This window comes from Lolium rigidum, chromosome 3 (assembly GCF_022539505.1).
Source record: "Lolium rigidum isolate FL_2022 chromosome 3, APGP_CSIRO_Lrig_0.1, whole genome shotgun sequence".
Lineage (NCBI taxonomy): Eukaryota > Viridiplantae > Streptophyta > Magnoliopsida > Poales > Poaceae > Lolium > Lolium rigidum.
The window spans coordinates 15,717,586-15,739,055 of NC_061510.1; the positions used below are offsets into that span (position 1 = coordinate 15,717,586).

The window sequence follows — 21,470 nt, forward strand, 5'->3', positions numbered from 1 at the left end:
AAGGATAGCAGCTAGAGCCTCAGCCAAGCGGAGAGAACGAGTCTCCCTGACGCATCCTGCCCGTTTCGGAATACTAGCTTTTAATAAGTTTTTGAAATTTAGACATATAATTTTTAATATTTTTAATGAAGGAATCGCTGTAGCTGGCACTTTCCGATCAACATATGTTTCCAAAAATTTATAGCGAACGTGTGCTCAAGGACACTTGACGGACGGACAGGGCCAATCTCAACCGTGAACCACGTCATCTCGGCGGCGCCTTCAACGGACAGCCGCTATGCCGAGAGCTCCGCGCCTCGCCGGCGCCGCCGTCGTCGCCCTCCTCTTTCTAGCCTTCCTACTGCCGGCGGAGGCCGTGCCCTTCGTCGTTCTGCACGGTTAGTCTCGCTTCAGTTTCCATCAAGCCTGGTTTCCATCCATGGCGGCGTGCTGTCCGAGATTGATTGGTTCCGTGGAGCAGGGATTGGCGACCAGTGCGCCAACCGCGGCGTCGCCAAGTTCACCAAGCTTCTCGCCGACTGGTCCGCCGCCGACGGCTACTGCCTGTATTATGCCTCCAATCCCTCTCCCTCCTCTACTTTGACTTTTGCTCAGTTGTGCTACTGGATGATACAACTAATTGACTTTTTTTTCCCAGAGAAATTGGTAGCGGAACATTGGACTCTTGGGTGATGCCTCTTGAACAGCAGGTTGACTTGGTTCCCTAGTTAACTTGCAATTTTATCTTATTTCTTGAAAATAATCAGGAGTCTTGTTTGCTGTACCAGTTTCTATATTCACTCACTATATTTCCCCTTTACATGTCCACAGGCTGATATCATTTGCAAGAAGGTGATTTCTTACTTCGGGTGATGTCTTCTTCTGATGTATGGTGAGCAAATATTTATCATCGCTGGAACTCTGATTGTTATTAACAGGTAAAGGAGATGAAAGAGCTAAGCGGCGGCTATAACATTGTCGGTCTGTCTCAGGTATGTTCGAGTTCTGCCCTTTTGTTCAAGGTCTTTGGCATTTGCTTTTATAAAACTATCTAGCAACCGTAGCTGTCCTTGCTACATCATTTACTCAAGTAAACTAGAACTGAACCATTGCGGGAAAAAATAAATATACGGATAAGGATATTATAGTTCATTAGGTTTTACAAACATAATGCAACAAAATCTGGTGGTAAATGCCTCATTTTTTGCGCGGAAGTTTGTCTGTGACAGGGTGGAGCAATCTTGATTATTGTGCCGATTCTGATGAAGCTTATGAAAATCTTCTACTAATCCTTGCCTCCTCGCTATGTCCTTCCGCAGGGGAACTTGATTGGTCGGGCAGTAGTCGAGTATTGTGATGATGGACCACCGGTGAGTTCCTTTGAAATGGTACAAGTGATAGAAGGGATGCATTTCAAAATTTATTTCCCCTCCTATCAATACTATTCATAGATGTTTATTTTAAAGTGTGAATGATGCCAGAGCTGTACCATACATTTCGTCATAGAATGCTATTCAGCTTTTGTGCTGGAAGTCATGTGTTAAGATATTTGTATGTAACAGGTCAAGAATTTCATCTCACTCGCTGGACCTCATGCTGGTACTGCTTCTGTGCCACTTTGTGGTGTAAGTTAATCTCACTATCTCCAACAAATAGCCAGTTTGCTGTGTCAACAGTTTTTAACCAACAACAGACTGACGAATCATCTAAGAATGTATAGCTTTATGTTTTTTCATGGATTTGTGAGACAGCTATATATTAAAGAAAAAATATTGGAAGGTATATACTAATGCCATTCACTATTTAAACATCCTATATCAGCTCTTGCTAGCCTGAGCTGTGAGCACTTGCGAGTTGCAAGTCGGGACTCACCCACATCACAAAATGTCTAAGCTATGCTACAAAGTAAAACATATATGCACTCAAGCACATCAACCTGAGTGTCACGAAAAGGAAAAAAATGTTGGTAAAGGTAGATGGGCGACATTCTGAAGTATATACGCCTGGCTAAATCCCTGACTTGAACTATCACTATTGTATTTATTTGGATATATTAATGTGTGCAGGGAGCCTTGAGGTTTAGTTTTCGTATTTCACTTCTATAGTTTGATTACTGTAGTTATCTCTTGGCATTGTATATCTCTTTGTTGGCGCTGATCTCTTTGTTCGCAGTCTGGTATTTTTTGTGTTATTGTTGATGCCCTGATCAAATTGGAGATTTACTCGGACTACGCACAGGTTTTTATATCTTGGCTTACTCATGCCCTAGACTTTTAATTTCCTTCGATGTAGTGGTCAACACTGTTAATAGACTAGACTTTCTATGGAATAACTTGAGGCGTGGTGTATGCAGGCACATCTTGCACCAAGTGGTTACCTCAAAATCCCAACTGTGAGTATTATATTACTTTTCTAGAGGCTATCATCCTGATAAAGAGGAATTTACCTTTATGTAGGTTTAGTTTTTATTTTATTGCTGGACTTGCAATTCCTAAACTTTAAAATTGTTTTCAGTGCTGGAAATTAATTGTTATTGGGCCCTTATAGGGCTCATGTATATCTGAATAATGAATTTGATCATTTTCTTTCCAAAATGATTATCATGAGGTTTGGTAACCATATGTTTGTTTGATGTTCTGTTTTTGTGTGTTGCTGTCTCTGAATTTAAGTAGGTCAACTTCGTGTGTCTAGCTTTGAACATATACTTCTTTTTTCGAAACTGGGTTAAAAGATTTGCATCATCAATTAATTCATAAGATAAGAGGTGCATTTACTTCTATATCACAGAACAAAATATTGCCAGAAGACATTGTTTGGGATTTAACCATAAATCTTGAAGTAAACCAGAGCAGTATTTGATGATATATTCTGAGCCACCGAAAATGTACTCTGTTTTATAGGATATGGAAGATTATTTGAAGGGGTGCAGGTTTCTTCCCAAACTTAACAATGAGATACCAGGTGAAAGAAATGCCACATACAAGGAAAGGTTCAGCAGCTTAGAGAATTTAGTATTGATCATGGTAAGGTTGAGCAGAATACTACTGTCAAGTGTTCCATACATGGGCCGAATACACCACTATCTCTTATATGGCACCGAAACACTAAAATAATACTATTAAAACATACGGCTAGGGGTATGCATTTTGTAGACGTGTTCCGTTTTGAAGCGGGGTGTTCCTGTTTCGAAGTGGAATGTGATATAACTGAAGTCACTTTCATGTCCTTGACGTTTTGTCCTAATGTGCGCAGTTTGAGAGTGATATTGTCCTCATACCTCGGGAAACATCATGGTTTGGTTACTACCCAGATGGAGCCTTTGATCCAGTCCTGCCCCCTCAGAAGGTATTATTTTGTCTTGCGTCTTGTTGATCCTGGGATGAGCCTTAGTGGGTTAATGAAGTTTTGAGGTGATTTGGTCTGCAGACAAAGCTATACGAGGAAGACTGGATCGGCCTGAAGACGCTGGACGACACCGGACGAGTCAAGTTTGTATCGGTGCCAGGAGGCCACCTGGGCATCTCCGACAGCGACATGATGAAACACATCGTTCCTTACTTGATGGACGAAACATCTACTTCCGCTTCGCTCGCCGCCACTTGGTACGCCATCAAGGAAGCACTGGGGCTGACAGGGAGCAACACCGGTGTCCTCCTTCAGTCCTCTACGTGACAATGCATCCTGCATATTGCATATTGCCAGGAATGTAACAGTGGATGGCGAATATGTACTGTGCTATCCTTTGTTCAAGCTGTGCTTTTATCATCGGCTTGTGAAAGAGCACTTGGTTACAGCAATTGTAGAAACAGATCACACGTTACATATCAAGTCCTTATTGGGTTGGTTGCATCTTTTTTCACACTATGTTCCACAGTTATATTATAGCACTCAAACGAATGAGTTTTGTGGTTTGAAAGCTTACGGCAATTGCACAACCTTAGGGCAAATAAATGGCATCTCCTCAACTCAGCCTACATTGTTTTGCTGCCTAAGGAGGGCGATGCGGCAGCTACTTATTACAGGCCAGTTAGCTTGATGAATAATATTGGCAAGATTGCATGCAAGTTGCTGGCAACAAGGCTGGAGCCTGAGTTGAAAATGTCAGTTTGTGACAACCAGAGTGCTATCAAGATAATTTCTTGTATGTAAAAAAATGTTATCAAGGAAGCTCATGGAAAGAAAAAGCCGCTGTTGTTTCTAAAGCTGAACATTGCTAAGGCTTTCGACTCAGTGCATTGGGGATATATTCTCGAGGTTCTCAAGGGCCCCGGCTTTGGACAGCGCTAGTGTGACATTATCTTGTAATTCTTTTGAGTTCTTCGAGGGTGCTGTTGAATGGGATCCAGGGCCGGCTGTTGAAGTACAAGAGAGGACTGAGGCAAGGGGATCCTCTCTCCCCCTTGCATTTGATCCTGATGATGGAGCCTCTTCACAAGATGCTTTGCAAGGCTACTGAAGTTGGGCTGCTTTCTCCTCTAGGGCTAAGAGATGCTCGGCACAGATCCAGCTTCTACGCTGATGATGCTGCTTTGTTCATCAATTCTGTAAAAGATGATATGATTGCCATTCAAAGCATCCTTCATGTCTTTGGAAGTATCTCTGGGCTCAAGCCTAATCTGAGCAAATGTGTGGCTTACCCAATTCAGTGCGGTAACTTGGACATATCTGAGGTTCTGAATGAGTTGGAGGCTCAGCTGGCAGCTTTCCTTGCCAATATCTTGGTCTGCCTCTTGGCATTAGAAAGCCTTCAAGGGCTGATCTTCAAAGAATCATTCACAGAATTGCAAGTAAGCTCAAGCCATGGAAAGGAAAATTGATGACTAGTACTAGGCGCCTCATTCTTATCAACTTGGTTTTAACATCGATGTTGACTTATTTCCTGACAAGTTTCTATCTAACCCCATGGGCTATGAAGATTGATAAAATCAGGAGTTTTCTGTGGAGAGGAGATGAAGAGGCAAAGGGAGGGCACTGTTTGGTTAACTGGAAGACGGTTTGCTCTCCAAAAAAAATTGGAGGCCTCGGAATGAAGGAGCTACGCATGTATGTAAAGCTCTGTGGCTGAGATGGCCGTGGTATCGTTGCGACCAAATTGAAAAGCCTTGGAAGGGCATGGTGTTGCCGTGTGATGCCAAAGATTTGAAACTTTTGGCTGCCTGCACCAAAATTTCTATTGGAAATGGTCAAATTGCAAGTTTTGGAAAGATAAATGGTTGGATGGGGTGGCCCGTGGCAAAAAGAAAATAAAAACATGACACTGGCTGAAGCTTTATGCAATGGCAGATGGCTCCGGAGTGTATCTAGAATCTCTAATGAAGATGTATTGCATCAATTTGGCTCAGCTAGATTCAGTTCAGTGCCTGCCTAGTGAGAACGGTTTGCTCCGTCAAGTCTGCGTTTGAATGCCAGTTTTGGGGTCAAATTCAGCAGCCTCGTCTTGAAAGAGTTTGGTAAGCTAAGGTGATAGGCAAAGTGAAAAAAAAACATTTTGGCTTATTTTTATAGATTTCAATTACTGCGCATAATTGTTCTAATGATATTTATCGCTAATACGAGCGAGTGCTTGATAAAGATAAAGTGGATCTCTTGTCTTCCCGGATGCGGGAAGTAGTTCATCATTTCTACTCTACTAGTTCTGTTCAATCAGTAACCCACTTTTTAAAGAAAGAACAGAGCGGCCTTATCTTGCGCAATAGGAACTGGACAAATGATCATCTCGTGAAGCGAGGATTGAACTGCAACCTGATTTGCAGCTTGTGTGATCAAGAGCTGGAAAATGCAGCACATCTACCATTGGGTTGTAGTTGTGCTAAATATGTGTGGGCTTTCTTTCTGACGACTAATAAGACTTAGCTTGCAGGCGGCATGGCCTTGTGGAATAAGATTCACCATTGCATTCCCAAGAAGCAAAATGAGAGGAACGTTCAGCTGGCTTGCTACCTGGTCTGGCATGTCTGGAAAGAGAGGGGAAGGCGCATTTTTTAAAGAAAGGAAATGAGTGTGCGAGTGATTGCGCCAAAAAGTACAGTAGAGAGGAAGTTGATGCAGCAGTTGCTGCTGGCCTGGGTTAGCTACAGGTTTTCTTTTCTTTTCTTTTCGAGTTTGTTCTCTATGCCTTTGGGCATTATGCAGTTTTTCCCTCTTCTATCAATGAAATAAGCAGTACGGTCAAGAAAGTTTTCAACAGTGCAACAAAATGTAGCTGATGGAAAACACCTCATACATTAGCCAATACCACGGTCCATAATGCTTTATTTATCTTACACACCCCCAATGTGCAGCCTTCTTTTACTTGCTTTATACGCAAAATTACAAGGACACACGACAGAACCAACAAGACACTGACCAAGTTCCCTCCGAGGAAATAACAAAATTTGACAGACCGACTGATATCCCATCGTCTGTGTTCATGCCGACGTGCAGATCTCTCTCTCTCACTCTCTCTCTCTCTCTCTCTCTCTCTCTCTCTCTCTCTCTCTCTCTCTCTCTCTCTCTCTCTCTCTCTCTCTCTCTCATGCCAATGTTGGGCACAACAAGGAACTGCAAAATAAGTTAACTGCTCATCTCCCACTAAAATGATTTCCTTCTATGTTGAAGGCCCTTCTTGGTGGAGCTCCAAATTCCGAAGGACGATCCGTGCGAAGATTTTGGCTTCGATGGGAGCTGTTGCCGCTGCGGCTGCCCACCTCAAGACCCGGGATGCCCCAGCCTTCTGAAGTAGGTCCACATGATGCAAAGCATGCCGACCACCTGGGATAGTGAACTGCATCGTTGGAGAGACTAGTCAGGAGAATATACGGCAGTATCAAAGCAAAACTGGAAGAACCGTCACAGAAAATGAAACATCTGAGGGCACATCAGAACACGCATGAAGGGAGATTTGAATAATCCATTCACCATTTCACATCAGGTCAGATATCAGGAAGCTGGCTGGATAAAAATTGAATACTGGAGGGACGAGGGAAGCACAATGGCCCAATGCCAAGAGGTAGACAAGCATGAAGAAACATAGTATGGATGCATGATCACCATAAACTTCGACAACCTTAGAATACAAACATATTACTATATGCTTCGGTTGATAACTGCTAATATGAAAATACATCATTACAGAACCACCGAATGCTAGAAAGTTGAGAAATTCGTTGTTTATGTAAATACTGTGAGGCGTACCCCTTATGCACGAGTAAGCCAAGTTACTACATAAAGACAAATATTATGGCACTCAAGCAATATTAGCTGTTGACGTGGATAAAATAGAACCAACCTGAAGCAGAGCAAAAGCTGCACAAGCTCGAAGAACTGATGAAGGATTCCGAAGCGTATCGATAAATCGAGCAATCTCAGCAGCGCTGAAGTTAAAACAAAATTAGTGTCCTGTCTTGTAAATTAATGTCTACACCATGCCAGAAGCTCCAAAACAACATTCATCATAGAAAAATAAATAAACCACAACAGCTCAAAAGGATTATCACATTATGACATATCGAACAATAGTCCCTGCAAGTATAGCCCAACACATTATCACATGACAAACAGATCCGAAACTATGACTTGTGGGAACCAAAATGAGCGAGTGAGGTGGGGAGGCGGTGAGCTCCCAAGCAGCGCTCCGCCACACCTCCCCTGCGCCGAGAGCCACTCCAGCTCCGGCGACCAGCAACCTCCCCGCCGCCCTCCACTCAGGTGGAGGCGGCCACCTTGTGGTCCTCCCCTACCCTCCCCCGGTCACCATGGCCTCCTCCCACAAATGTAGTGTTGGGCAGTATATGGGCTGCATCCTATCTAGTAGTCTGTCTAACTATTCTGGCCCATATGGCTGGTCTGTAAGTTGAGGCTGGTCTGTAAGAAACCCTATGAAAGACCACAGCAGCTGCTTGCTGTCTCAAGGCTAATCTTTGAGTCTGATTCTGTTGCTCTTGTCCATGCACTTAACACTGGCAGCTATGACCTGGCAGAGATTGGAATCCTCGTTTGCGAAATTCGAAGCCTTTGTATTGCATCATCTGATAGTTATAGCTTCAAATTTTGTAAAAGAACCTGTAGTAAGGTTGCCCCACATGGGGAGATGCGGTATAAGCTTGAGCTCATGCCAGCAAACAGATGCAAGTTTTGGGCACTTCGCCCACTTTGTGAAGGGAGATTTCACAATTAAGCAATTAACAATGCAATGTAACAAACATGCTCCCACGAAAGAAACAGAGGCGGCGGTTAGGGTGGAAACCCTAGCAGCTGACGCCATCTGCCTTGTCCTCGCCGTCTACGACTGGGAATCGACGGGTCCCTGCCTTCTCTGCTTGCCCCTCCGGTGACCGGGGGAGATGGGGACCTCGGACCTGCGCTCGGCGCTATAGAAGGGTCCCTAAAGTTTTGGTCAACCGGCATCGTCGTTATGGTGGCTATGGCGACGTTTTGCGGGACAAGAATAAGGTATATACCCTCCTCCTCTTCCACCTCATCGGCGGCGATCTCGCCGGTGGCGTTGAGGAGGGAGGAGATTCGTCTAGTCACCGCTTTTATGGAGTGGTGAATCTCGTCCAGGCTACGTATGTGATAGGTTTGGTGTTACAAGCTTCGGATCAATTCAAGGGTTCAATGGCAACGACTTCGGCTCTAGGGCGCTGGTCCTTAGGGGCACGTGCACGAAGACTTACCGACTGTCATAAACAATGTCAGGCCAGCTCCGGTAAGGGAGCGGCGACAGCAGCACGTCGGCGGCTCGCTCTGGCATCCAAGAACCTCGATGTCATTTTCATTATATCTGGGATGCTTTGTATTTCTTGTGAACTCATGGAATAGATTCGGATCTTTCTTGCAAAAAGCAATTAGAGCATCTCCAGCCGCGTCCCCAAAATGGCGCCGGATCGAGCGTTTGGGGGAGGTGATTTGTTCGTGCCGCGTTTGGGGGACGTCGCTCCCCACTCGCGTCCCCCAAACGCCGCCCCAAAACTTTTTTATAGGGTTTTCAAAAACACAACCATTTGTTAAATTTAGCATACAAATAAATATGTTTGCCAAAAAAAATTCAAATTAAAATACAACAAACAATAAAACAACTAAACAAATGTAATAAATGGGGCTAGATCAAGGCGCCGCGGCATTTGCTGATAATCCTTTGATCCTCCATATATGCTCAACGAGATCATTTTGAAGTTGCTCGTGAACATTGTTGTCACGGATCTCTGCGTGCATGGCGAGAAAATTAGCAAAATCTGCGGGCAACTCATGATCAATCTCGGGCCCTGACACTCATAGGGACCAACATGTCTCCTGACATGATCCTTGTGGTCATCCTCGATGATCATGTGGTGCATGATCACACAAGCCTGCATCACCTCCCACATTTGGTTCGTGAGACCAGCTTAGAGCAGGGTACCAGACAATTGCAAATTGAGCTTGAAGCACACCAAATGCCCGCTCGACATCCTTCCTGCAAGCCTCCTATCACGAAGCAAAGTGGCAATTCTCTGACCTGATGGAGCCGGGATTGTTTTGACAAAAGTGTCCCATTTGGATATATACCATCGGCTAGATAATAGCCTTTGGTATATTCGTGGCCATTGATCTCATAGTTGCATGGTGGAGCATGACCTTCCACTAGTTTACTGAACACCGGAGACTGCGGCAACACGTTGATGTCATTGTGTGATCCCGCCATGCCAACAGCTTCAAGCACCACACTGCAATATCCATGACGCCCTTTGTATATACCTTGCCAAGCAAACGGGCAGTTCTTCCATGACCAGTGCATGCAATCGATGCTTCCAAGCATCCCAGGGAATCCTCTCGCAGCATTTTGTGCCATGATCTTTGCAGTCTCTTCTTCAGTTGGCCCTCTCAAGTAGTATTTGCCAAACTTTCCCACCACAGCTCGGCAAAACTTGTACATGCACTCAATGGCAGTAGACTCACTCATGCGAAGGTAGTCGTCATGTGTATCGGCAGGTGCTCCGTATGCAAGCATCCTCATGGCGGCGGTGCACTTCTAAATCGACGAGAACCCAGCAACGCCTACAACATCGTGCTTGAGCTTGAAGTAGGGCTCGAACTCTCGAACGCCGTGGAGGATATTCATGAACAAATCCTTGCTCATCCTATACCGGCGCCGAAAATTGTAGGCATGTGTTGCGTCATCTACGAAGTAGTCGTTGTGCAGCATGGTATGCCCCTCCATCCTCTGTCGGGGCTTCGACTTCTTTCTCCTCGGCCTTGATCCTCTGCGGCGCGGCCTCTTCCTCTTCTCCGCCTCGGCATCAAGCATGTCCTGGAGGGACACGATGATCAGCAAATGCTCCCGGATGTCGCCGTCGAAGGCTTGCTCGTCCTCCAGCAGTCGGACAAGCATCTCGTCGTCGATATCCATGTTTGAAGCAAAATTAATGGTTAAAATTCAGCCGCGGCAGACGAGGCAACGAACAGCGGCCTATCGTGCCTACCTGACAAGGCGTCGAACACCTTATGTGCGCGGAGGTGGGGTGGATTTGACGCCGCGTTCTGGGACGCGCTGGCGAAGAAGCGGCAGCGAAAAGGCCGGCGAGAGAGCCAGCCGCGACGACGGTGCCCGACTTAGAAGAGATCTGCCGTCGAAACGGCCGGCAAATCGAGCGGCGACGGAGGGGTGGGAGGCGCGGCGAGAAATAAAAGGCGCGAACCAACGGTTATGGAAGTGATCGCCTACAGGTGGGAGCCCGCCTCGCATTTCGTTGTGTCCGGTGTGCCCGGACCGTCCCATGTGGAGCATCGGACACCGTATTGGACCGCGCCGGACGGAAGGAGGCTTTGGGGCGCGCGGCTGGGAACGAAATTTTGTCCGGCACGCCCCAAATCCTTTTGAGGGACGCTTTGGGGGACGCGGCTGGAGATGCTCTTAAGAATAATATATTGATCCTACCCCAACTTGCTTGGGAAAAGGCTTTGATGATGTTGTTGTTGTAAGAATAATATATTGACTAAACTGTCTTTGTTTTATACTCCCTCCAGTCTCACGAAACTTGTCAGAGATTTGACTATATTTGGATGTATCTACATACTAAATAGTGTCTATATAAATCCAAATTTTGACAAATCTAAGACAACTTCCGTGAGACGAAGGGGGTATTTCAGTTGAAAAATTGAAGACCAAGCTTCAGTTCTACTCCCTCCGTTCCCAATTGATTGACTCAGATTTGGCGTGTATCTACCTAAATCTGAGTCAATTAATTTGGTACGGAGGTGTATCTAGCTAAATCTGAGTCAATTAATTTGGTAAGGAGGTAGTAGTTGATATTATTCAATGAAAAGCAAAGTCAAACCTGCATCTAAGATGTCCAGCTTCTGGTATACAAAGTACTTCAGCAACCTGAGATAAGGCTGCTGCGCCTGAAGATGAAGCAGCCATAGAAAACATTTGTGGATCTGAAAATGTCAACACAAATGCTTCTATATGCTTCAATGCCAACCTTCTTGCTCTCTCAAAATTTACAATTTTGGAACTACCCTGTGAGGATGTCCCAACCAGTGCTACCTCGTCCATTCTGCCAGCCAACAATTCAAGATCAGACCATACTACTGTAAGTGTAGCAGCATATCTACAAGTAGATCTCGAGAGTGGAAACCATATTGTATCAAATTAATACTAAGAAAAAATAGCTTACTAGCATCAAAAACAGGCATAGATTGGAATATACTGTACTATCGAGTGAGAGAGGACCACATGTCAATGACGCAGTGGGTGGTATTTACTAACTTAGTGAGCTTTATACTGGCATGTAGCATCTAGGATCGTTTGCTTTTCAGACATCAAACAAAGAGTGCAATACGTACAAGAAAATACAAGGCAACATCATGTAGATTCTTGCATACAATTCATAAAGTATTAACAGATGGGGAAGGAAAATAACCGAACCATGGTACATTTTGTCATGACTTGTACAGCTAGAGCAACATGAGGGAGAAGCCATGACTCATAAACAGCATACCTTCCATCAAACATATAAGCAAGGGTTAGTGCAGCCATGAACCGAGCCATTTTTGAACCAGATGACGAGCATAAGTTCACTAGAACAGGTACACCGCCATTTTCAACTATGCGGAGAGAATTACAAGAATAGAAGGCAAGATTCCACAGTGCACCAGCTGCTGTCTCATGAACCTCCTGTAAAACAAGCAAGTAACATAACGTGAGAAAATGAAGCATGACTAGCTTAAGAAGTAGGTATAAGATATCAAAGGATGCAAATCTAGATGACAAAGTGCCTTTAGAATCACATAAGCACCACCTCGAAAAAAAATATCACATAAGCACCAGAGATTAGCCAGTCTTAACAACTAAGGACGTCAAGATCCATAAATGTATGACGGTGGCGAAAACGTAATCATAGACCTATCGATAAAAGAAGAAACTAAGCGCATACAAGTATAGTGCACTGATGCAGAATACGAAGTGCACAATACATCTGCTGCATAGACGAGAGCACCAAATAATAGAGTATGCAGTTTTTATTAAGGCACCTCAGTGTTCATATTGTCTTTATAAACCAAACACACTGAGTGCACTGAAGATAAGCAGCACTTACTTCAACCTCTGACTGTGCCAACGCAATCAGAGGTACAACACCTCCTTCCCTTCCAATAGCAATGCTGAGTGCGCAACAGAAAAGTTAGCAGTGGTGATGTCATCAAGATTAATAATTACTCCTATATCACTGCTAAGGAAAATCTTGATAACTGTATCTTATATCACACCCAATCTGGCACATCAAACTAAAGAATAAAAAGAATATTTCAAAGTAAACAAATGAAGCTTATGCTGAGAATAATTCTTGACTATAGTCGGCAAAAAAATTCCCAGTATATGCCGCACAAAGAAATTATAGCACCTTATTCTATTTGCCGCACAAAGAAATTAAGATATAACAAAGTATATGCACAGTGTTGAAGTTGGATACTTGGATCTGTTTTATTACATGCTTATTTTCACAACATGATCATCTAATTCATAGCGGGCACATACATATGCACCTCCGCACTCTGCTCTATGTCATTTCATGGCAAGCATGCATAAAGTGCATATTTTTACACTCACTACTTTCTGTTCATAATCAATCTAATATTTAGCCGCCTGATCATACTGATATTCTTAAGGATAATTTTCCTACAAATACATTGCCAAAAAATATGAACTGAATCCAAATAGTACAACTTAAAGATTTATCATGTGTCTTTTGTTGCAGCGGAAGACTTGAACTCAAGAGGTCAAGACAAAACACAGAGATATCATGCAAGCACAAACACAAAATATAATACGGAGTATAAGGAATCTCGTAAGCAAGATAATGCCATCAACTCAGTTATTCGGTTACCTGTTTGCTTGTGAAACAGATAGTCCCCACAAGGCACCTGCAGCTCTCTCTTGAAGACCATTCGAAGCATTTAAACATTCTTGACAGAGTGAAACCTACACGATTGAATCATTTATGTTAACGAAGGAAATGTTTCCTATTAGAAAGCATATAAAAGGTGCTCGACCAGGTGAGGTTTGTTGTCAGTGCAAGTCAAGGAGATATGGAAATTAATTGCCTCATGCTTTTCTCTTACATATTTTCTTAATTCTTCAAAAATTCAAAACTAGCGACATGCTTTTTCTCATAAAATGGTTCCTTGATTCTTCAAGATTTCGCTCAGGTGGAAAGCACATGAGAATTTCCTTAAGTCGGTTCCCTCTTTGTAAGAGACATCACATATACGTACAGGCAAAAGAATAACTAACTTGCAGTAGATGTAGCAAACAGAAACACATACCAGAGCTTCAACACCACCAGCAGTAGCAATGGATTCACGATTTCTATCATCAAACGACAAGTTCCACAAAGCACCAGCAGCTTCTTGTCTAATTACATGCATGAAAAATTGTCCAACTGTAACTTCAGATTATAAGATTCAAGAAAGCTGTAACATATAGGTCAAAAGCTTGGCAGGTCAATGTCACGCGACTAAAGCAGAACTATACCTCACGCCTTCATTTGGAGAACGTGTTAGCTGCACCAAAGCTTCAAGAGCACCTGCTTCCTGACCAACGGCAGCATTATTGTTGTTGTTTTCTCCATGTGCAGCTAAATTAGCTAAAGCTCGTGCTGCCTGCGTGCAAAATGACACTCGTGTTATCTAAGAGATAACCAAACACTGAACTAAATCAGGAACAGGAATTTGCACAGAATATGCAGTGGGAATCACTCCTCTGGCGTTGGCAAACCGTATTGTCCACACAGCACACATACCAAATTTAATCAGAGAAGGCCAAAGCACATTTGCAACATGTTTTATCCATTTTTTTGTAAATACCAATTATAGAGGCCAACAACGAGATGAAAGGGGCAAGCATGCAGCTGCACTCCATGATGCAGTCACATCGCCGCTAAATCATTCACTCATTGCTACACTCCTTACATAGACCTACATAATCAAAGGTGCAGACTCAAATGTGTCTAACCAACTGAGCATTTATGTTGCAGTGTCGGCCGAAGCTTATTTGACAACACAAGGGTGTTAGGATACATTTAAACTATTTGACAAAATTGGAAGATGTAGAAGCATTAAAAGCACAAGGTGCACCTTACCTGTTCTAAGACCCCTTCAACTTTGCAGGAACGAGCAAGTGTAACCAAGGCATGGATGCCACCGGCCATTGCAACCTCCAAGCTACACTTGTCATCAGCAGCCAGATTGGCAAGTGCACCAGCAGCACGCTCCTGTAAAAAATATTTGAAAATCAGAGCTTTCCAAGGAAAACATGTACGGTAAAAAAAAATTAGAGACGGTCCTTACAAGAACTCCAGTTCCTTCAGGCCATCGAAATATCAGATCAACCAGAATTTTTATCCCACCAGCCACTTCGATAGCCACCTGATAAGGAATTAAAATGAGTCACCATGAAATGTTGAGGGTACATCAGTCAGAAACAGCACCAAGCGCTCACAACCTTGTGTTCTTCTCCCACTGAGAGATTCCATAGCCCACCAGCAGCTTCTTCAGCAACCAGCCGGTTGGCCGACTTTGCCATGTTAGTGAGTATGGTAATACCACCCTGATCTGCAACTGCTTTTGCAACCTTTGGATTGACGGATAAGTTGGCGATTGCCTACACAAACACATGAAGAATGCATAAGAAATGATTGACACAGCTAGCTTTAGCTTGAATATATTGAGATGATTGCAGAAAACCTTGGCAGCTTCAGACTGCAGAGTCTCCCTGGATCGCCTTGCGAGATCCAGCAGCATTGGTATGCCCCCTTCCCGCATCACAGCCTCAGACCTTGCAGGGTCCACATTGGCGTTCTGGTCATCAACAACCGCAAACGCTGCGAGCGTGGTGGCTGCCCGCTCCTGCACATCCTCCTGCGAGCTCTTGAGCAGGCTGAGCAGCAGGGCGGCGCCCTGGTCCAGCCAAAACTGGTTCATGCCGCGCGGGTTAGTCTCGGCGATCCGCAGGAAGGACTGTGACAGGACCCATTCAAGCCATGTCATGAGCTGAGGCACCCCTCCACTCCAATGGCAGTCATCGTCGAACAGCTCGGTGGCCTTGACAAGAGTGGCGTGTGGAAACAGCGCGGCGGCAGCAATGGATTCGGAGAGTGTGCTGTAGATGGTGAGCACGAGCTTGCCCTTGGAGTTAGCGAAGGCGGCCGGGCTGCGCGCCTCTTCCTCCTCGAGAGAGGGGCAGTTGAGAGCGCATATGAGGGTGAGGGTCGCAGAGTGCGAGACGAGGCGGGAGACGGCGCCGGGGGAGACGTCGGTGCGGGAGACGTCGAGCGCGGAGAGGGAGGGGAGCTGCGCCCAGGCTTCCGAGGCCGTGGCCCACTTGACGCCGGTGCATCCGGCGACGGAGAGGAAGCGGAGGGAGACGAGGCCGGCGAGCGCGGTCTCGTCGAGGACGAGGCAGTCGAGGAAGGCGAGGTCGTGGAGCAGCGGGCAGTGGCGAGCGAGGGCGGCGAGCGCGCCGGCGCCGACCTCGCGGAGGCCGGAGAGGCGGAGGCAGCGGAGGCGCGGGCAGCAGAGGGCGACGTGGCGGAGGGCGTCGCAGGAGACGCGGTCGAGGGGGTCGGGGGCCCCCACGTGGAGCTCCTCGAGGCGCGCGTGGCGCGCGGCGAGGACGGCCAGCGCGGCGTCGGTGAGGTCCCGGCAGGCGGAGAGGCGGAGGGAGCGGAGGTTGGTGGCGCGGAGGAAGGGCGCGGCGTCGGCGGCGGCGCACCCGGCGAGGCGGAGGCGGCGGAGGTGGGGAGAGCAGCGCGGCGCGAGGGAGGCGGCGGCGGGAGGGTCGAGGCGGCGGAGGTCGAGCGCGGCCCACAGGCACGGGGAAGCCGCGAGGGAGCGCCAGGCGCGGCAGGTGGCGGCGAGGGCGGCGCGGTCCCGGTAGCTGAGGCGCGCGAAGAAGTGCAGCGTGGCGTCGTCGGGGAGCGCGGTCCAGTCGAGCGGCGGTTGCTGATGGGCGGCGTCCTTGGTGGTGCGGCGGCGCACGCGGCGGGTCATAGTCGGTGATCGAGCCAGCAGCTTCGGGAGGCAGCTGGCTCGATCTGGTCCGCTTGCTTGGACGCCACTGTGCGTATCCCCCCAAGACGACGACGGAAGGTAGGAGAAGGGGGATAGGGGACAAGGCCAGAGATACGGTCTGAATACAAAAACGCAAGAACAAAATACCAATAAAAATCTGATTACAAAACGTATGAATCCTACTAATCATAATCTTCAAATTGAAAAATACAATACGAATGAATGCCCCCAAGGTGAGTGTAATTTTTATTTTCTTTATATCAGTTTGGTTTGCTCAATTGTGAAAGGACATATTCAACCCTACATAGATTTTGGTGGGTATCGGTAGATGATTTGGGGGTAATATCTTTCAAGTGTATGATCAAAATTTTGACTTAGGCACAAAAGTTTATCGAAAAGACTTTGTTTTTAAACTGTATTTGCTACATGACGTTTCTTAAGTTGTAGGGAAGACGTAATATTGAAGACGATAACTCGTAAAGAAACCAAGATGAAAACCCCAAGAAGGATCGACGCGGAAAGTTCCGATTGAAATAGGATCTAAACAAGGAAGACCACTTGTCATTCGTTGGTTATTAGAAGCATCCGGTCCTGCCCTGAGCTGACTTCTTTGCTAGTAGTGAAGTGCGTTTTCACTTAGCTGGAAAAGTCCATAATCCGATTTGACCAATTTGGATTTGGTTCTCTCGCGAAAATCGCGAGTTGCAGAGATGAGAACCATGAAAATGGTGCCTCCCATTTATGATCTTTAATGTGTCCCAAACCCTAGAGGCTTCGGGTTTGCTCCAAACCATTTTTGGAGAGACTCTGGGCTTCCTGCAACTTGTGAGCCATGATGAGAAAAGGAGGGCCCATATATATAGTTAGTTTTCTTTAAGGAGATCGACTTTTTGATCTAAGATGTGCCACCATTTCCGACCTCAAAACGCTTGATTAGTTTCCATTCATCTGCTTAAAGTTGCATCCAAGAGAGAGAGAGAGAGAGAGAGAGAGAGAGAGAATAGAGGAAATATTGATCTACAAATCCACCAAGAAAATATTAAATCCCTCCCCATGTTTACTTTTTTCTTGTTACTATTGGGTTTGTGGAGAACCTTAGATGGTTCAAGATGCTTTGTGAGCATCCAAATTTGTTGATTATCTCAAGGAGAAAAGTGGAAACAACTTAAGTTAGGAAATTCAGATTTAAGTGAAACCAATTTTGTTGGAAAGAGGTCGATAAGAGATACCCCACAAAAAATGTGGTAGATTTTTCCATGAATTTATAGGTCAAACATCTCAATACGAAGACCGAGAAAAACTACAATATCTAAAATGCACGAAGTATTTCATGCGGAATCCGTTTTCGGTGAACTAAAGCTTGTCATGAGAATAAGCACAAGATCTAAAACACCATATGGATAAGATCCAAATAGAAACCAGGAAATATGATGCAAAGAATGCGAAGATTCGAGCTCTCTCCGAACAATAAGATCAAGTTACTCACTCGAGAGCCCTCTTAATAGACCAAATATCCTATAAACCAATCTCCCAACTACAATATAAGATCGGTAAGAAAGAAACCCTATCAAAAAACAAATATTGACCTTGCACATTCCACTTGAACTAGATGATGACGATCTCAACTACAACAAGATGGAACACATTTTTCTTGATAGTGCTTGTTTGATGAAATCTTGCAGATTACTCACTCATAATTCACTATGGGAGAGCTTCTTCTTCGGAGCATCTTGACAAATCCATGAACACCATATGCATCACAAGCTTCAAGCATATGACCTCTTCGAGATACCTCATCTTGAAGTTGCACAACATTTCTTCTTTCTCCATCTTGTTTAAGCCTTCAACATACACATGACAACTCATCCAATCTTCTTCTTCTTGCAACCTTGAAGCCACACATATGGTTCAAGCATTGCATATGGGCAAATCCTACACATATAACTCAATACAAACGTTATTCCACAAGGATTATCATTAATAACGAAAATCACACATGGGGGCTCCATGCACTTTCATCACGGCACTGAGCTATTTGACTTGTAGATCGTCATCTTTAGGACGAAGGCTCGAATCCTGAACTCCACCGTGTCATTGTACTGCATGTCTAACTTTTAGACGATCTCCGGACAGTTTGGGTAGAGCCATCCCCACTAGTAGAAAACTAGCTATAGGTGGAATGCTATTTTGTGGCGCACCAGTTTTGCGTGCGCCATAGAATTTATTTCTGTGGTGCACCGGACAATGTGCGTCACTGAAATAGCGTATTTTTGTGGCGCACCTGCCACCCATGCGCCACAGAAATAAGGTTGGTCCCACACCCTGTGTAATATCCCAGGTATTGGGGTTACAAAAATAGAGGAAACAGATGTGTGCATTGCATTCATGCATAGAAAATCTGGGGAATTTTCGCGCTTTAAAGTAAAACAGTCACAGTAACTGAAGTTTCACTTGACCTTGGTGGAATTGAAGGAGCTCATCAAGTCAAGTGCTATAAACCTCAGTGTGACCTTGTTAAAACCTGTTTTGGGTAGAGATGATTTGACCTAAGGGGTTAGATCAAATGGAACTAACACAACAACACTTTACCCAATGATCAATTACTTGGTCTTATTAAAGATCATAATATGGTATTCCTTGCCATAACCTATGAACATCAATCTATTTGGAAATTAAGTAACAATAATTTGAGAAACTATTCTTCACTTATCTTCTCCATGTCTTAAACTAATCCATGCACCTATCATAAACCCTATGATATCCATTCTACTGTAACCTTGGAAACAAGACAAGGAGATTCAACTTAAGAGATATATATTCTTCCCTATTCCAAATAGTTTTACATCAAACCTAGAAAGGTGAGAGTTCTATTATAATTATTAAAGAAGCAATAACAAACCTTGAGTTAAACCTTGGATATACATCCAAGTATTCAAATCATCATCTTCAAGACAACCCTAGAGAGAGATAACCAATAATGTTAAACATAGATTTTGATGATCACATCAACCTCTATGGAGCCTAATATTAGGTTAGCCTTGAAGTCCTTCCCAAATGAGAGAGATCATCCATACTAATCCTAGTTCTATCTACTCAAATATCCAAATGGTTAAACCATCAGTTATTGAGGGAACTTTAAGTAAATATCTTAGGCATTCTCCTGGGATATAATCCATTGAGACAACCATAGCCTTGTCCACCCAAGAAACTATAAGAGAAATGTTATACCCTAGTTGATCAAGTCAATACTTGATCATGGAAGTAAGAAACCTATTTAATAAGAGATACATTAGGAATCCAAACCTTGATCATTATAAATTAAGTGATGATCATAAAACCTAAGAACTTGAGGTAAAGATATCAAGAACAAGTTGATCATGCTTAATACATGATCATGCTCTTGAGGTATGTGAGGATAATTTAAACCTTAATAAGATAAGTAGATATCATTCACCACATGAACTTATAGGGAGGTAACTAATAAGCAATCCTAGGTTTATATTCCAACCTATAATTGTAAATCAATTGGTGATAATAAGTAGAATCTTACCACATCTAATTCCTCATTCATTCATCAATTAATGAACCTAAGAAAACCTTAGAGTAAAACTCCATATTATATATGGAGAGAAACCATTCATCCACATGACCAAAGTTAACTATAAAAAGAACTATACCCAAGGTAGTTACTTCAATAATAAATTGAGGTTAATAATATGAAGCCAATTGGTAGAAGATAAAACTAATTCTCAATATCTTAGTAACTTGAGGAGAACATAAAATGTTAAGTAAGCTACCACATTATCATGGTTGGGGGAGATTAAACCCTAGCACATACAATATGGTGACATCTCATTTCTCCACCCCGAATTAAATTTCAACCTTAGTTTGTGTATCACTTAGGTGATCACAATTAAAACCTAGGCAACACTTGAGATTCAACTCATGTGTTAATAAGTAAATATAAATAGAACCCTAATATTGCACCCTAACTAAATCCTATGCTTAATTATGAAGCATAAGATGAACCTAGTGTTAAAACCTATAATTAAACCCATAAGTGGTGATTAACCACTTAGATCAACCACTTAGCCTTATAACTAAACCAAACCCTGATAAGAGTAGTATCTATATTTCAAGGTGCTATTAAAATATGATAATAGTATTAACCTTGAAATAGGATTATAATAAACCTTATAAAATCTTAACAAATAGGTTCTCACATAAAATCATATGCAAGTAATTAATTCCTCAAATGGAAACCAAGACATAATAACAATCTCTGAAATACTTTGAGATGAAAGTAACCAGTCTCATAATTCTAAACAGAATTGATTACATAATAGAAAGTGAATTAAAATAAAAATATAAGTTTATATTTAAAAGTTATGTTGAATAAGTTCACAAATAAGCAAATAATCTAATATAAGATATGAATTCCAATAAAATAGTCAAACAATAGTCAGTATACTAAATCTTGAATGTATTAGCATAATTACAAATATCTGCAAATAGAATTGAATTCAAATTTGAGTTGAAATATAAATTATACAATGGGAAAAATAAAAACAGAGAAAAAATTGAAGGAAATACTTACCTGGCCGAGCAGCCCAGCACCACAGGCCACCGAGCCCAGCAGCAGCCCATGGCCTAGCACCACTTCCTAGCCCAATACCCCTTCATCACAAAAACTCGAGGACGAGCTCGTCCTCATCCTCTCCGAGAGCCGGAGGCCACCGCGACGCCGTGTCTCCCTTCTCCCTCTCGCCGGCAGCCTCTCCTTGCTCCGAATTCATGATGAGGCACGTATTGGCGCGGTATAAAAACCCCACGACGAACATCAGCTGCAGATTTTCCCCTCTGCTCCAACTCCGCTCCAAACCGAAACCCCGGCCGCCCCGGCCGCCATTACCGCCGGTGAGAGAGGCCTCCCGAGCCAAACCGAGCACGCCACCATGATCGCCGTC

At 44.0% G+C, this 21,470-nt stretch overlaps 2 protein-coding genes across 2 annotated transcripts; one reads left to right on the forward strand and one right to left on the reverse strand.

The window, feature by feature from the left end:
- Positions 1 to 224: 224 nt before the first annotated feature.
- On the forward strand, positions 225 to 3,838 carry LOC124701210 (palmitoyl-protein thioesterase 1-like). The gene is made up of 12 exons (XM_047233261.1): positions 225 to 377; positions 461 to 545; positions 638 to 689; positions 811 to 831; positions 918 to 971; positions 1,299 to 1,349; positions 1,542 to 1,604; positions 2,152 to 2,217; positions 2,333 to 2,371; positions 2,880 to 3,002; positions 3,232 to 3,324; positions 3,406 to 3,838. The coding sequence occupies exons 1-12, from the start codon at positions 278 to 280 to the stop codon at positions 3,649 to 3,651; spliced, it is 993 nt and encodes a 330-aa protein (XP_047089217.1). The 5' UTR covers positions 225 to 277; the 3' UTR covers positions 3,652 to 3,838.
- A 2,344-nt stretch (positions 3,839 to 6,182) lies between these two features.
- Positions 6,183 to 16,568, reverse strand: LOC124701211 (protein ARABIDILLO 1-like). Its single transcript, XM_047233262.1, has 12 exons — positions 15,178 to 16,568; positions 14,936 to 15,094; positions 14,782 to 14,859; positions 14,574 to 14,705; positions 13,967 to 14,094; positions 13,759 to 13,846; positions 13,320 to 13,414; positions 12,534 to 12,597; positions 11,937 to 12,112; positions 11,271 to 11,492; positions 7,247 to 7,331; positions 6,183 to 6,742 (listed from the first exon to the last, which is right to left on the reverse strand). The coding sequence occupies exons 1-12, from the start codon at positions 16,480 to 16,482 to the stop codon at positions 6,566 to 6,568; spliced, it is 2,709 nt and encodes a 902-aa protein (XP_047089218.1). The 5' UTR covers positions 16,483 to 16,568; the 3' UTR covers positions 6,183 to 6,565.
- Positions 16,569 to 21,470: the final 4,902 nt, after the last annotated feature.

Coding starts and splice junctions, on each gene's coding strand:
- LOC124701211 (XM_047233262.1), bottom strand. CDS start 16,482: ATGACCCGCCGCGTGCGCCGCCGCACCACCAAGGACGCCGCCCATCAG. Junction 14,095..14,573: donor TTGAAGGGGTCTTAGAACAG/GTAAGGTGCACC, acceptor TTTTGCACGCAG/GCAGCACGAGCTTTAGCTAA. Junction 13,415..13,758: donor CTGGTGGTGTTGAAGCTCTG/GTATGTGTTTCT, acceptor TCAATCGTGTAG/GTTTCACTCTGTCAAGAATG.
- LOC124701210 (XM_047233261.1), top strand. CDS start 278: ATGCCGAGAGCTCCGCGCCTCGCCGGCGCCGCCGTCGTCGCCCTCCTC. Junction 546..637: donor GCCGCCGACGGCTACTGCCT/GTATTATGCCTC, acceptor TTTTTTTCCCAG/AGAAATTGGTAGCGGAACAT. Junction 2,218..2,332: donor TTTACTCGGACTACGCACAG/GTTTTTATATCT, acceptor TGGTGTATGCAG/GCACATCTTGCACCAAGTGG.